We start from the raw sequence: 16,380 nt of genomic DNA, 5'->3' as shown, positions 1-16,380 counted from the left end.
TTTTTTAATATTTATTTTAATTTTTTACTTATTAAATTTTTTAGATTATTTAAATATTTATGATTTAAATTTTTTGAATATTTATTTTGAAAAAAAATTATTTCCTTTGTAGTATTTTCAATTAAAAAATTAATTAATATTATTTTCTGTTAATAATAATTTTTTTTAATTGAATTTTAAAAAAGAGTTTGGTTATGAGTGTTGATCAGAATTTTCAATACTGTGAAAGTAGTGTGTTTTGTTATGAGTTATAACAATTTGAATTAAGTTTTGAAAACTCTTTCCAAAACTCATAACTAAACAAATTTTCTTACTTCACATGTTAAATCAAACTTTCAAAACTCAATTCCACATATAATTCAAAACTCAATTCAACACTCTATTCAAATACCATAACCAAACAAATTTTCTACACTCAAATCATAATTTCACAACTCACAAACTCAAAATACAACTCATACTCTCAAATCATATTTATAAAACTCTACTAAACGCAACCCTAATTTTTTAACTTGGCATTGCCACAAGCATTACACTCAAACTCCTTGTAATGCCACATTGCATTGCTTGTTTCATATTGAAAGAATAGATCAACGATAAATATTATTGTCTAAAGATGCATACTTTTTTTACTCTTATTTTTATTTATTCGTATATGTGTACATTTTTTTATAATACAATAAAATTAAAACTGAAAAACTATTGAGTAGTATGTTAACTATTAAATTAATAGTTATATTTCAATGAGATTAAAGATGCGTAAAATTTAATAGCATAATGGACAAAATTTTATATTTCAATACATAATGTTCATTTTTTAGTATATGTAATTATAATTGTTGTTATGCACTTTAAATTTTGGCAATATAATTTCTTGTTTTTGTCCCAATAAATTTTGGACTTAATAAAAAAACTCATTAGCCCATGGGTAGGGCTTGGATTTTAGAAATGTAGGATAGATTGGCCCAAGTCTAGCCCGTTGTTGGCTAGTCAAACTCTATGTAATTGGGCCTGGGCCCTAAATTTTAGGCAAAAAAATTAGGCTTGGCCCATAAGACCTTATATGTAAAAGTTTTTATTTTTTTTAACAAGTTGAATAAAATTGTGGGGAAAAAAATTAAAAAATTAAATATACAAAAGTTTTTTTCTTAAGAAAATCAAAATATATGAATGTATTAGCAAAATTTAAATAAGATTTTCACATATATCTTAAGTTTGTTTAATAGTTAAATAACTTGACTAAAATATTTATAAAAAAAAATAAGATATAAAATAAAATTTAAAATCAAACTACATGATAATGATAGCAAGTGTATTGGGAGGAGGTCGATTTAAAACAACAACAATGATTTATCCCACTAAAAATATCACCACTAATAACACTAATGCATTAAAAAAAGGTAAAAAAAGAAAAAGAAAATACAACTCCAAGACCAAAACATCACATCATTAATGACGAGACTCACTGCCACCTAATTAGTGGGAACACTTTAGTGCTCCCAAGCATTTTTCTTAAAACAATGCACTACAGCTTACACGCCATGATAAATTATGAATTATGGTTAGACCTTGTTTTGAGTTAGCTAAATAAGGTACTTTTTTGACTTATTAAGATTTCGATTGAAGAGTTTGAATTTTAAAAAGTTATTAAAAAAAGTAAAAAAACTAACAAATTATACACATAAAATAAAAAGTCAAAAATTTCATTTTCTTTATACTTTTTACACATTTTTTGTAAAAAATTAAAACGTAATTTCAAATATATTAATTTTTTTACATCATAATTTAGTTAAAAAGTAAAAAAATTACTAAAATAATTAGCTAAAATGTTAAAAAATTATTAAAATAATCTTTTCGCAACGAAGCCTAAATACATAAAAAAGTAAAAAAATTGATTGTTATTAATTAAGAAAAAATAAAAGCTATTTAATTTTGCTCCTCAAAAAAAAAAAAAAAAAAAATTCTCGGAAGCACCAAATTCATTTATTTTTTTAATTATTAAAACTTTAAAAAATCATTTATTTTTTTAATTATTAAAACTTTAAAAAATCATTTAAAAAAATGACAAAAAGGTATTTATTCTGACGGCACTGATTTGGCATCCACAGATTGATATGATGTGGTTGCTTCACAGAATAACCCATTTCATACTTTACCGTTCGATATTAGGGCTCCAAAACAATCTTCGCGAAATCGAGCTCTCAAGTAGTACTCTTCTAGTTGCAGAGCAGAGAGGGAGAGAACATTTAGAGAGGGGAGAGAGAGAGAGAGAGAGAGAGGAGAGAGAATGGCGAACGAAGCAGACATGGGTAGCTGGACCGATCTTCTCCATTCATCTTCGAAGCTTCTCGAACAAGCAGCTCCGTCAGCTCAGTTCCCTCCTCTTCAGGTTCATCCTACACTTCACTTTTCCACTCCGTTTGGTTCCCGAGAAAACTCGAGAAATCAAAAGAAAAGGAATTTCGAGCACGTGCTTTATGTTTGTTGATTTTGTTTAATTCAAAAATAAAAATGCTTGAGTCGCTTGGTTAAGTTAAATTGTTATGTGAGGCATAGTGTATTGGAGGCTTATGTTTTTTTCTTGACTGAGCATTCATGAATTTATCATTGTTTTTGGCCTAAAATCATAAATTCTGTTTTTTTTTTTTGGTTCTTCAGAGGAACTTAGATCAATTGGAGGCATTGTCGAAAAAGCTAAAGGCGAAAACCCTAAGAACTGAAGCTCCTACTCAATCTATTGCTGCCACGAGGTACTTCATATAAACTCGCATCACTTATATGCATTATAAAAATACATACAGATGTGTACACTTTTCTCAAGACGAATTTGAAGCAATGATAATTTATGAGTTTGGATGATGAGAAAATACAGGAAAGGAAATTAGAAGTTTGTAACAAATTAGGTTTGCAATGACTGTTTTGAGATTCCATAGTTTAGTTAATAACTGCGGAGGATATCTCATTATCTTTTCCAACTTGGGTTTGCAATGACCTCTCTTTCCTGAAATTCCTCAGCAATTAACCATTTGAGAATGTCTGATTGATGAGTGTCAATAGGTTGATATTCTTTCATACTTTTGAAGTTTTTCTTAATTTATATGCAGGCTATTAGCTCGTGAAGGAATAAATGCAGAGCAGCTTGCTCGGGATCTTAAATCTTTTGAATTAAAGGTAACTGTTTTATATCTTCAACTTGATGCATAATTTTCTGTTCTCATTGATTGCCACTTTTGGTATTTGTATTAGAGTAATTCAATTGTTTCGTTAATTTGAATTTCTGTATGAAGTGAATGTAATTGTGCCATGGGTTTCCACAGTTTTGTCCATTTGGACTAGAAAATGAAGAATTTAGTTACGCAGAGGTTCTGTAAAATCCATGTGAGCATGCATGTTGATATATAAATATATGTTGCTTTTATCATCCACAACTTGTGGCAATAAAGAATTCACAGTCATTTAGTTGTATTCTCAGTTGGAAATGTGGACATGATGAAGTGAATACAGCTTCATTATGGTCTTCTTAGTGCTGTCTAGGAGTATCAGAAAGTTTGGGTTGTGCTTTTTGAGTGTTTACTCAATTTTTTTAGGGAAATTTCTCAGTAAGTCTAACTTTTCTCGTGAAACATCCGTTGAGTCCTATTAACACATAACAACCCTCTCAACATAGTGTAATTGGACTAAATGAAAATTTCATGGGAAAAGTAGAACTTATTTGATATTTTTCATTTTTTTTTATTCTTTCTTTCGTCAATAGGAGGGGAATAAGGAGGGAGAAGCTGCATTTTGCAACGGTGAGACTCGAACCCAGATATGTCACTCATAGTTTTTAAGGGTAGTGCCTCAACCCACTAGGCCAACCCTTTCTTTCTCAATTGCTTTATGCAAGCATGGTACCAACAATTTTGGAACGTCGGACTCATTGCCAACCAAATTATTTTTTGCACAGAAGTTTGGTGCTTCGTATGAGCACATTCTCATCCCTCCAATCTCAACACACACAGCAACAGTGGACTAAATGGCAAGGGTAATGCAAAGATTCTTTACCAATTAGGCTAGTCAACACTGCCATGGGCTACTTTGAGTCAGACTTCCAGTTTAGCAGAGCTATCTTTATGGCCTTTATCTATTTTTCTAGTGACTATGAAGAAAACAGTACTTCACATTTCTTATGTTTGAGATCAGTTAAGGAGTTTGCAAATGCTCTTCCTTCTTTTCAGTCCACCACAATGAGAACTAATGCATGTTTTGTGGAACTTTTACTGTTGCCCCCTCCTCAGCTATCAGGCATTGCTCGAGTGTTCCCATGCCTGATAGCTCTACAGGAACTTTTACAATTACCCCTCCTCAGCTAACTCAACCTCATACCGTTTAAACATGTTTTGTCTACCATCGTCCTTTGAATGAAGAATATTTTGATTAGAGAGAAAGAGAACAGTTTACACAAAAAATAATTAGATTTATATGAAAATATCAACAGGTTTTTGTTACGTAAAATTGAATTTGGATGATCTAATCCATGCATGTATAGAGATTTTTGCATCTTATTGTAACTTGTAAGTGATGTCACTTGAGTTTTTTTTTTTAAATTTTAAAAAGCTTTTTTTTGTAAGATAGAGTTTTTATGATTTCTTGACTTTTTTTTTTTTCCCCCCACTTAGCATTGTTTATTTTTTTATCCATCCTCTCATATTTTAACTTTATTCTTCAAGACGACTTTTGAAGATGTTTTCCCTGCTGAGGCAACAAGCGTGGAAGAGTATCTGCAACAGGTAACTTTTATTCGTTTTGTTGTTTATTGACAACATAATTTCAAAATATTGATATTCTAGCTCTTTCTTTCTTGCATTGTTGTGTGTAAATTTTTGCTCACATTGATCAACGGAGAGAAGTCTGTAAATTTTGGTTCATATTGCAATACAGAGAAAATAGTTTTTCTTTACCATTCACTTTGTTGTGTGCCATTATATCATGGAATACCAATAAAAGTAAAGTAGTTTTAACTTTGGTTTTTATTTATGTGAATTCCATGGAATTAGAAAAAAACATTTTTTTTTGTCATGCATATCAATGTAGTGTTCGAGCATTCACTGTTATATAATATATATCAGTGCTGCAATTATTTTGAGATACCATAAAGAAATTCATTTTCAAATCTTGTGCAATAATCAATTTGCCTTTAGTGGGTGATATAGGTAGGCGTTATTAATTTATTTCAGTGGCAATACGGTCCCAAAAGCAACTGCATGTTTGTCTTTATGCGAGCACGTTAGTGTGTATGCATGGCTTACTATGTATCCTTCACCTTATATCCTACATGCTTGCCTTTCCTTTTGGAATGTTAATAATAGTTTAAGATGTGATAGGGCCCAGTTGGCATGATGTTCTCTACTGCATATATTATACTTCCATGTGTGTCTGTCTTTTTCTCGAAGTCTACAATTCAAATTGGTATGTTGTAGAGGACCACTTTATATAGATTACTAGTCACAAATCCAGAGGTGGAACTGTTTGATGGTGAAGTTTTCCTGTCTTCTGCATTGATATCAGCAATCTGTTCATTATGTGTAAAGCTTGATGAATTATCTTGGTTTTACATGTTTGACAGTGCTATAAGAGTAGTGGTGCTGTATTTCTGTGTTATTATTATTATAGTATATATTTTTTAGGTCTGCCAGTCAATTGCATGATACTGAATGTGTTGCATATCACAATGCATTCAGTCACTTTTCATGCACAGGCACACACTATTTTTTTCTTAGCTAGAAAAATGTTTAGTTGTGTGGTCACATCGAACTTCAACATGTTCACATCAGGTACATGAGATGGCAATGGTTTCAGCTATTCAGGAAGCTCAGAAGGATAACCTTAGAAGTTTTAATGATTATATGATGACAGTTTTGGAGGTTAGTATGCCAGAATTGGCTCCATTATATCTTTAGTTCTTTTCCTCTGTATCATCATCCCTATCATTGTCCCTATGTTTCAGTCCTTCTCATGTTGGTTGCACCTTGCTAGTTCTAATTTTTCTGTTCAGATTACATGGAGTGGCATGTGAACTAAAATTATTTGATTGTTACAATTGGCTATCTCGAAAAAGTTTGATAAATAATGAGAAGGTTTGTTTATGTGAATCAACTGACATTTATTTGAGCTATGATTTTGTTGTCTATGAATTTCTTATCCTTCTTTTCTTTTATTCCTGGATGTAGGAGCTAGTGAATCAATGGTTTGAGGTTTTTTTTTTTTAATTTTTAATTTTTTATATTCTTTTCAATTTCACTAACATAATGCCTTCCAAATGTTTCTTTCTGTTAACCATCCCATACTAAATCCTGTGAACAGCTTATTTTGATTGCAATGATTGTGGATATTTTCTTTGTTTTTTTAAGCATATTCTCTTTATGAACTTCTGGAACCTGAAAAAAGTTAATATGTCAAAGTAGTTTTAATTTTTTTAATCAAAATTTGAGTCCTTTTGTGCCTATTAAGCTTTTTTTTTTGCTTCCACACATCCCCCTCCTGAAATATTGGATATGATATTCATTCAGGGTGCTTCCCTTTTTTTTTCTTTGATAAATGTTTCCCTTGCTTAAGACATCCACTAGTTTCGGGGCAGGACTGGATGGAGAAGACTATGAACCATGTGGTAATACTATTCAGTGCCATGTTAGGTTTGAGAGTTTTGAAACTATTGTAGTAAATAAATAGGTGAAAACTGGGTATTTTATTATTGCTTGTTATGTTACTTATGATTGTGTGGGACTCACTGTGGCAGGAGGATTGGCAAAAGGAAAAACGAGACTTTCTTCAAAGCATGAGCCGAATTTCTACATTACCTAAAACCAATTTGGGTGATTCAAGTACCAGGGGGATTCGTCCAAGTCAAATTATGTCTTTGACTTCAAGCCCACAGGTTTCATCTGGTCAATCTAGCATGGAGCTTGCACCTCTAGCTAATAAGCCTGTCCTTGAGAAAAAAGCTGCAGCCTATGCTGAAGTTGTTAAGAATCTCAATAATGCAAGAGAGCGTAGTTTTCCGTTTAAAGTAAGGCCTTTATTCTTTATTTGTAACTTTAAAGTTCTTCCTTCTATCATCTTAAAACATATTCCTTTTTGTCTTTTCCTTCTCTCCTTGGTTCTTCAGATGAAGCTTGTTAGGGTTTTGATTGCTGGTTAGGTTTTATTTTGGTTATGTTGCTTAGTTGGAGTTGTGGTGGAGGTTGTGAGGCTCATGCCTAATCTTGATCTTCTTGTAGATTTTATTAATTTCATGCATTTGTAAGAACCTTTAGGCCTTTTTGAGTGTTGGCCCCTTTTGTTTCTTTGTTAAAGTTATCATGGTTTAACCTCTTTGTACTTGGGTAGCATTCCCTTTTATGCTTTTTAATAAATTATTACTTACAAAAAAGGTTTTATTTTGATTTAACTAAATGCTTAGAAATCTATGGTATCAACAGATTAATGGTTTGTAATTTGGTGATAGTTAGGAGCTATGAAGCACGGACACGTCCCTGAGGCCTGCGTATGAGCGTCGGACACGGACATGGACACGGACACGTGTCTGACACTCCCTTACGTGCCCCCCTTTTTTTTTGGAATTTTTTCAGTCAGACACGCGGTTGGACACACAAGGACATGTTACAGACACGTAGGTGGATTGAAGAAGCCCTAGAATGGAGAGGAGAAAGAGAGAGAGCCAGAGACAAATCGAGGGGATAGAGAGGGAGAGATTGAGGGAAGAGAGAGACAGATCGAGGGAAAGAGAGGGACAAATCGAGGAAAGAGAGAACAAACCCTAACCTGTTCTTCTCTCTTCTTCTTCTCTCTTCTGTCTTCTTGACTTCGTCTTCGTCTTCGTCTTCTCTTCTGTCTTCGTCTTCGTCTTCTCTTCTGTCTTCGTCTTCTTCGCTTTCTTCTCTTCTCTTCTTCTGATTTTATTTATTCTCTCTCCTCCGTTTTCTGTCTCCTTTTCCTTTTTTATCTTCTTTTGTTTTATTATTTATAACCATGTTTTTATTAAAATTTATAAAATAAATTATTTTTATTTGAAAAAAATCAAATTTTATTAAAAAAATTTAGGTAATGTATTTATTAATTTTATTATTATTGTAATTTTATAGGAACCAATATTTTTTTAAAATTTTTTAGATATATAATAAATAAATAAAATTATATATATTAAACGTGTCCCCAGCGTGTCGTGACTCCCATTTTTTGAAATGTCCCGTGTCCGTGCCCATGCATCATAGGTTAGGAGTGTTGCTGGCTGCTTTTTAATGTTGTACTTTAGATGCATGTTGATGTTTCATGTACTCTTCCCCCTCTTCTTTCTTCCTCTTGAAGTTTTCGTGTGGAAATCACTCTGTTGAAGTTGTGTACTATATTCTGTTCGTGATTGTGTCAACCAATTAAGTCAATTACTAAAATTTGCTGGATTTGTGATCAATTTACTATTTTTCTCCTCATTAGCCTGCTACAGTTTTCAAGGGTGCTTATGAGAGTTTGGGCCTTGATGCTTCTGGTGGGAAATCAGTTAGCATGCAGAAGATATGGCATCTAATTCAGGTGCACTGCTTGCTTTCTGTTCTACTTATAGTTTGCTAATTGCTATTCTGGAAACTTATAATTGCATTAGCCATGGTTCTGTTTGTAATGTTTGTAACGCAATTGTATGTGGATGAATTGAATTATATGATAGACACTGATGGGTGAGGGCCCAACTGTTCCAAGGGATGTTTCGAAGAAAATGTCTTTAGTAATTGGTGCAAGGCGCCACCTCGAATGGGGGCATGAGAAATATATCATTGATACAATACAAAGTCATCCTGCACAGGTAATAAATTATTTTTAATGTTTGCTTTTCATCCTAGCATCTAATAATTCATTGGTGTACTTTCAGCTTTGAAACTTGTACTCTTGTACTCCTAATGTATAATTCTGTTGCTTCTTCAAATCATCTGTTTGGTTATAGCTAAATGAACTTCCTTGCCATTTGTGCCTTTTGAATTAGTTTTTTGGTGCTTGTGCTTTAGGCTGCTCTTGGTGGGGCGGTTGGCAATTTGCAAAGAATACGTGCTTTCCTTCGGGTTTGTCTGCTGATTTTTTTATTTAACTTTGACGAAGTTGCGCGTGTGACTTGGGAAACAATTTTGTTATCTTTCTGGATTATTTACTTATGCCATCTTCTAATTATTTTTGTATGTGCAGATTCGTTTAAGGGATTATGGGGTTCTAGATTTTGATGCAGGGGATGTTCGTCGGCAGCCTCCTGTTGATACAACATGGCAGCAGGTCTTTACCTCATGATCTTTTTAACTTTTGCTTGAAGCTAACCAAACCAAGCCTTGTGTATTAATTGGGGTCAGCCACAGAAATCATTTTCCGCCATTCCGCTAGGGCAATTTAATTAAATAAATTCATATTATCTTTTACCACAAATCTTCAACATCCCATATGAGTTTAGGTCTTTCAGTTCCCACTTACGGTGATCATATCACTCATCCTTACTGTTGGAACTACTGGTCTTTGTTGTACACGACCAATCCACCTTATTATGTTTTCTCTTATCTTATCTTCATTGGTATTGCTCCTACCATTTTATCTTTTTTTATCTTTCTTTCTTTCTTTCTTTCTTTTTTCTTTTTTTTAATTATTTTCTAGTCTTAACACAAATCCATTTTAGCATCTTCATCTAAGTTACACTAATTTTATTAACATGTTTCTTATTGCCCAACATTCTGTCTAGTAAAGCATTGCTGCTCTTAACCTATTCAATAATATTTGCCTCTCAATTTTGTTGGTATTTGTTAATCGCTTAATATGCTGGCAAACATTCATCCACTTGTGTTTAATGAACTTTGATTCTATGGGTTACTTCTCCAACCTCTTCAACCTTTCCATTTTTATTAATAATCGAACCTAGATGACAAAATTGTCCACTCTTTGGTATCTCTTGATTTTCAATCTTCACTTTTTTGCTGTTTCTTCTCGTATCATTACTGAAGTAAGTTCCATATATTTAGTTTTAGTTCTACTTATTTTAAACCTTTTGACTCGCATGCTTCATCCACTGGGAATATCATTTGTGAACAACATACAACATGAGACATCACTCTGAATTTATCTAGTTAATTTATCTATAACTAAGACAAAGTTGTGTCCCTTTCTATAAATAATAAAGTTGTGTCCCTCTCTAATAGGTTAAGTTTTTGGATGAGATTATAGTCAACAATTCAACATGTATCAGAGCAGATAATAGATCATGTATTCAAATCTCACTGCCTACCTAATGATTAGAACACTTTTATGTGTTTGCCTGCTTATCTAAGAGAGTGGCCACACATTAGGGAGCCTGTTGAGGATATAAATAATGAAGGTTGTTCCTCTCGAACAACTTGAGATTTTTAGATGAGATGATGGTCAACAATTCCACAATTCAACATGGACATGACTGCTTGTTTCTAGACCTGTTCTTTCTATAGTTTGCTTGTTTTTTTTTTTGGCGAGGCATGTTATTTGGCTTTGTTTTTCCTTGCCATAAAATCTTGCATTTGTTCATGATATTGATTTAGAAAGACATGGGAAAGAATTAAAATGCATTTTGAGTTACATTCTAGCTAATTTTTGTTATGGTATAAACCAGAGGAGTTCCATTTGAAGCCAAGTTGAACTTGGAATAGAAAATATACCAATGTTGTGTGTATACAGAAATTATATATTAGGGTGGATTTTTTTTGTCACTAACTCTTTTTTTTTTTTTGACAATAGATTTACTTTTGCTTGCGAACTGGGTATTATGATGAAGCGAAAAATGTTGCCTTATCGTCTCGTGTTTCAAACCAATTTGCTTCCCAGGTACCGACTGGTCATTATTATATACACGAGTCTTCTTTTAGTTGTAACCGTTTTCTTTCTGTTTTGGCAGCTTTCAGAATGGGTAACTACTGGAGGAATGGTATCACCAGATACTGCAGCTGCTGCTTCAGAAGAATGTGAGAAGTTGTTAAGGATGGGTGATCGAGTTGGTCGACCTGCATATGACAAGAAAAAGTTGCTATTATATGCTATAGTATCTGGTTCTCGCAGGCACATTGACCGCCTGCTTAGAGAAAACCCTACACTTTTCAACACCATAGAGGATTTCTTGTGGTTCAAATTGTCTTCTATACGAGACTGTCCGGCAGGGTCTAGTTCTGTTGTCCTGAATGAAGGATATTCACCCTACAGTTTGGATGATTTGCAGATTTACCTAAATAAATTCGAGCCTTCATATTATACTAAGAACGGCAAGGACCCTTTGGTATATCCATATGTTTTGCTCTTAAGCATTCAGTTGCTACCAGCAGTCTTACATTTGTCAAAGGATATGGGAGATGAAGGATATAGTATAGATGCTGTGCATATAGCTGTTGTGCTGGCTGACCATGGGGTCCTTTCTGTTAGTGCTGGAGCAGGCCAAAAACTGGGGGTCATGGATGCTTTTGCTGAGGCAGCTAGCATAATTAGGCAGTATGGATCAGTCTATTTACGTCATGGCAATCTTTCAATGGCATTGGAATATTATGCACAAGCTGCCGCTGCAGTGGGTGGTGGGCAGTTGTCATGGAGCGGGAGAGGTAATGTAGATCAGGAAAGGCAGAAAAGCTTGATGTTGAAGCAACTACTTACAGAGCTGTTGTTACGGGATGGTGGAATTTATCTTTTACTTGGTCCAAGAGGTGCTGGAGAAGAAGCTGAACTGGGAAGGTTTTTGACTGATGTAAAAACTAGACAACAGTTTCTGCTTGAAGCTGCTCGCCAGTGTCAGGAAGCTGGGCTTTATGACAAGGTAATCATTTTTCCTTGTTTTTTTCCTTCTCTATGGGATTCTGTTATTTACATATAGTCTACATTCCTCCAAAATTCAGAACTTTGTTAAATTCTTGAAAGTCTCTGGATGCAACTTTGCCACATTACGTGTTCAACTGGGGGAATAGATTCACTGTTTCATTCTGTACAGTTCCGATTCCCCTTTTAGATATGGCTGAGTCATTTCCCTTTTATTTCTCTTGACATATAAAATAAATATCCTTGCAGGCATCTTTGTAAGGTATTGATTAGAATCCAATTTTATTTGTAGAATAGCTCTTCATGATTCACTTCAAAAACATGAATTCCTGTTAGAACCTGTCTCATCTCTTGATTCATCTCACGAGTTTGGAAATTTTTTGTCTAATATTTGTTGGAAACCATTTTTTTTTTCTTCATAGAACATCAAGTTGTGATTCACTCCAACTATAACCTATCACTTTATTCATCTAAAATGTTCGTTCTTTAGAGAACCTGTATCAGCTCAAGTTTTAGTCTGTCGTGTATTAATTTATATGACTTTGTAATTTTACTTGAGCCTCCATCCTCTTGCTGAGCAATGTTAATTAATTCCATGGAAAATAAGCATTTTCATCATCAGTAAAGCCCTATTGTTCGCATATACATATGGAGAAGCTAGAGGGATTTGCTACTGTGTATTGCGACTTTATTCCACCTTCAACATAGCGTTCATTAAGTTCGCTATTTTTGTTTCCTTTTCCTTTTTTTTTTGCTTTTTATATTTTTGAGGGGCTGCACCATGACCTAATCGTGACAAATAAAAAAGCATATATTATGTGTATAATTCTATATTTGAATGCTCTTTACCTCTCCCTCTCAGTCAAATGGAGTGTTGAAATGCTCATGGGCAACTTTTTACACCCTTTCCTTGTAGAAGTATATGTTGATAAATTATTGTTAGTTGTTGGAATAAAAATAATATATGGTCTTTGAATGTACATACTTAATAATTGGTGAAGCAGTATCGTACATTTATGTTGTTGTTTATTATTAATTTAGATGTCTATTGTTTGGTAATTTTTGTCATCCACCATCCTTCCTCCCATTTATTGGCAATTGATCTTAGCAGTAAAATTGGCATTTTTTTCTAAGTCTTTATTAGTTGTGTGTGTTGTTCACCAGTTTTGAACTTTTGATGTTTGCCTGATTTATTGATTTTCTTCACTTCATTTAACCATCAAAATTCAGTCAATAGAAGTTCAGAAAAGAGTTGGGGCATTTGCGATGGCATTGGATACAATAAATAAGTGCCTCTCTGAAGCAATTTGTGCCTTATCACGTGGTAGATTGGATGGTGATAGCCGGACTGCTGGGCTAATTCATTCTGGGAATGAGGTTTTGGAGACATGCAAGTATTATCCGGAAGTCAGGTCCTTTCAAACTTGACATTTACATTGTGATTTTTTTTTTTACTCAATTTACTTTTTTTTATCTATTCATGATTTATGATGAATGCCTTTACTAGAGATTGTTGTCCATGTATCCTTCTGAAAATTGTACCCCATCTAAAAAAAGTCAATGTAACCTTCTGGAAAACTCGGTGGCATCACTGCAAAAGCTTTTATAATATGGACAAGGTTGGAAACTTGGGGGAATGTTTTAGCAGCTGATTGCCTCAAAATTGTTTGTTCTGATTTCAGAACTTCCTCATATTTCAGTTAAGCATAAAAGAACTCAAGTTATCATGCATTTCTGTTTCTCAAATTTATACTGATACTATTTATTTTGAAAAAATAATTACCAAATAAAAAAGGGAGAGCCAATGCACGTGGCACTTGCTAAAACGGGGTTTGGGTGGGGTCAAGATGTTCACAAACTAGCCCCCATTTTTGAAGAGGTCTGTAAAATAATTACCAAATCTTTTTAAATATGTTTACTAAGTGCATATGATTCTACGTCCTATTTCAAATGCATCCCTGAGAACTTTTTGCTTTGTCGCTTGCAATATTTCATGTTACACATTGTGACTGAAAAATCACTTGACATTGACACAGTCATCAAGAGAGAGAACAAGTTTCGGAACAACAAACTGTGTTAAGTCAGCTTGAGGCCATATTGTCTATCCATAAATTGGCGAGAGCGGGATGTCATTTAGATGCACTGAGGGAGGTTGCAAAACTTCCTTTTCTTCCTTTAGATCCACGAGCGCCTGATATTGCAAATGATGCGTTCCAAAATTTGTCAGCCCATGTCCAAGCTTGTGTGCCAGACGTTTTGAAGGTTGCTCTTCATTGCTTGGACAATCTCACAGATTCAGATGGATCACTTCGTGCCTTGAGAACCAAGGTATGTTTGGCAATACAAGTAGATCTTTCTTTCTGTTTTCGTTGTCTGATTTGGGTGCCCTTCTACTTTAGTCATGACTTATGGCTATTCTGGACTTGTTTACTGTTGATAATGATGATGTTCTTCCACGATGAAACACTGCTTATGGAAACTGAATGTTTATTCGTAAAGTAGAACCGTTCTAACATTTCTCTCATTCATGAAAGATACTGTCTTAACTTTACTTTGATGATGAGTTTTCTTGGTGCTGAACCAGCTTTCTGGTATCTGCTTTGAAGTATATTCCATTTGCACGTTGATGATGGTGAGATTTTTTTTTTTGCCCTCTGCAGATTGCGAATTTCCTTGCCAACAATTTGAATAGGAACTGGCCTCGTGATCTGTATGAAAAGGTTGCTCGAAGCTTGTGAAACCATGGCTTTTCCGGCTGTCTAGGTTGGTTACGCATATATGGCTTTTGTACAAAACAGTCAACTTCGGCTAGTCTGTCCATTATGGCCATTTTTGTTGGTGAGATCTTTGAGGAAGAAACTTCATTTTGACCCCCCCCCCCCCCCCCCCCCCCCCCCCCCCCTTTTTTTTTTTTGAAAACTCTCTCTATGTATGTTTTACTCAGTAGCATGCTGTTGTTAATATTGGTAATCCTTCGCTGTTTTCATGATCTGAGGGACTTGCTTTTTAACATTCTCATTTTGGCTGTGGTTTTTATTTTTGTTTACTACATGAAAAAGAGAAAATAGTCTACTGACAATTTAGGCATTGTGTGATTGATTTCGATTGGAGGGGAGATGGATTTTTTAGAGGTGAGTCTATGTATGATTTTTTTTTTTTTTTTTGTTCGTCAACAAAGATAATTATTAATGAACAAAAGAGAGATGACGGTAAGGCATCCTCTATAAAGAAGATAAAACGAGGAAGAAACTACATCAGAAACTTCTACATGTTACACACGGATAACTAATCTTTAGCTTACTCAAAAAAAAAAAAAAAAAAACCAGCTTGTGACTTGACTAGAGAATGCCCACTTTCTAGCAAAAATTGACTCTCGTGGGGTGAACAATATCGGTCCCTCCTTTCGTGTTAAGAATCACAAGGTTTGGTCTTTTTATTTTAAATTTTTGCATATCAAGATGGAGAAAAGGGAAAAAGACAGTTCTTGTAATAAGATTATGCACTAAACATTTTATGTACCTCTCCTTTCATCTTAAGAATCACAAGGTTTGGTCTTTTTATTTTAAATTTTTGCTTATCAAGATGGAGAAAGGGGAAATACACAATTCTCACTAAACATTTCATGTATGGTGCAAAATTTCAAGTGAATGAAATTATACAAGGGTAAGATATTGGCATTTTGATGAATCGAGTTGTTGCCATCAATTTTTTCAAAGGTTGCTGCTGTCTATCCCATCTAATTTTGTTGCCTCTCATGCCTTTATATGTGTTTATTACAATTTTACTTTCATAAAATTCTAATTTTATTTTCATTTTTAACCTCCTAACCCCTGATTCTACCCTACCCTACTCCACTGGCAGCTTTGGCCTCTCCCTCACCTCACCTATCTCCATCTTCGACCACTGTCATCACCCCCTTCCCATCTTCCATCTTGTTTTGCCTCTCCCTAATCCATTTTTGTCCCTTTTACTCCCTTCTCTCTCTCTAGCGCACTTTCTTTGTGTGATGAAGGTTGTGAGGAACAGGTTAGAAGTTGGAAGGAGAGGGCACTAGAGATTGTGAGGGCTAGGAATGGGACAACAGAAGGTTGGGGGGTGGCAGGAAAGGAGTTGTTGGAGATGTGGGAGGTGCCGAGGAAGTGGTTGTCTAAGAATGGGGTGGCAAGGATGAAAGTTTAAAGCAGGGTATAATTGAAATATAATAGGTGTTAAAAAAAAAAAGAGGGAATTAATTTTGATGGATAAAAAATGTCCAAAGAAATTGATTTTTTTAACCAAACAGCCCACAACATTACAAACAAACATTAGTCTTCTTCCTTTCCCTTCTCTCATCCTCACCCACTTTTCCACTGGTAGCATCACTACCATCACCTCATATTCTCTCTCTCTCTCTCTCTCTCTAATCTTTACACACATTGAGAGGGTAATTTTTGGTGAAAATTGGGCCGAGCTATGAAATAGACTTTATGGCCCCAAAGTACGAAGGACCAGGTAAAATGGGCCGAGAAGTTACTCCGGCCCATGAGAAATAAAGTTACTTCGGTCAAAAGAGGT

The 16,380-nt window shown here is 34.3% G+C and overlaps 1 protein-coding gene across 1 annotated transcript; it reads left to right on the top strand.

The window, feature by feature from the left end:
• The first annotated feature begins 2,146 nt into the window (after positions 1 to 2,146).
• LOC114322300 (nuclear pore complex protein NUP93A) lies at positions 2,147 to 14,815 on the top strand. The gene is made up of 15 exons (XM_028269574.2): positions 2,147 to 2,389; positions 2,659 to 2,750; positions 3,105 to 3,171; positions 4,710 to 4,769; positions 5,814 to 5,903; positions 6,776 to 7,045; positions 8,470 to 8,565; positions 8,699 to 8,833; positions 9,033 to 9,086; positions 9,208 to 9,291; positions 10,768 to 10,854; positions 10,925 to 11,827; positions 13,057 to 13,238; positions 13,863 to 14,154; positions 14,487 to 14,815. Exons 1-15 carry the CDS (start codon positions 2,288 to 2,290, stop codon positions 14,562 to 14,564), a joined length of 2,592 nt encoding a protein of 863 aa, XP_028125375.2. The 5' UTR covers positions 2,147 to 2,287; the 3' UTR covers positions 14,565 to 14,815.
• The last annotated feature ends 1,565 nt before the right edge of the window (positions 14,816 to 16,380 follow it).

This window comes from Camellia sinensis, chromosome 10 (genome assembly GCF_055761805.1).
Source record: "Camellia sinensis isolate YWXY chromosome 10, ASM5576180v1, whole genome shotgun sequence".
Lineage (NCBI taxonomy): Eukaryota > Viridiplantae > Streptophyta > Magnoliopsida > Ericales > Theaceae > Camellia > Camellia sinensis.
The sequence above is the reverse complement of the archived record's forward strand: the minus strand, read 5'-3'. Positions and strand labels throughout refer to the sequence as shown.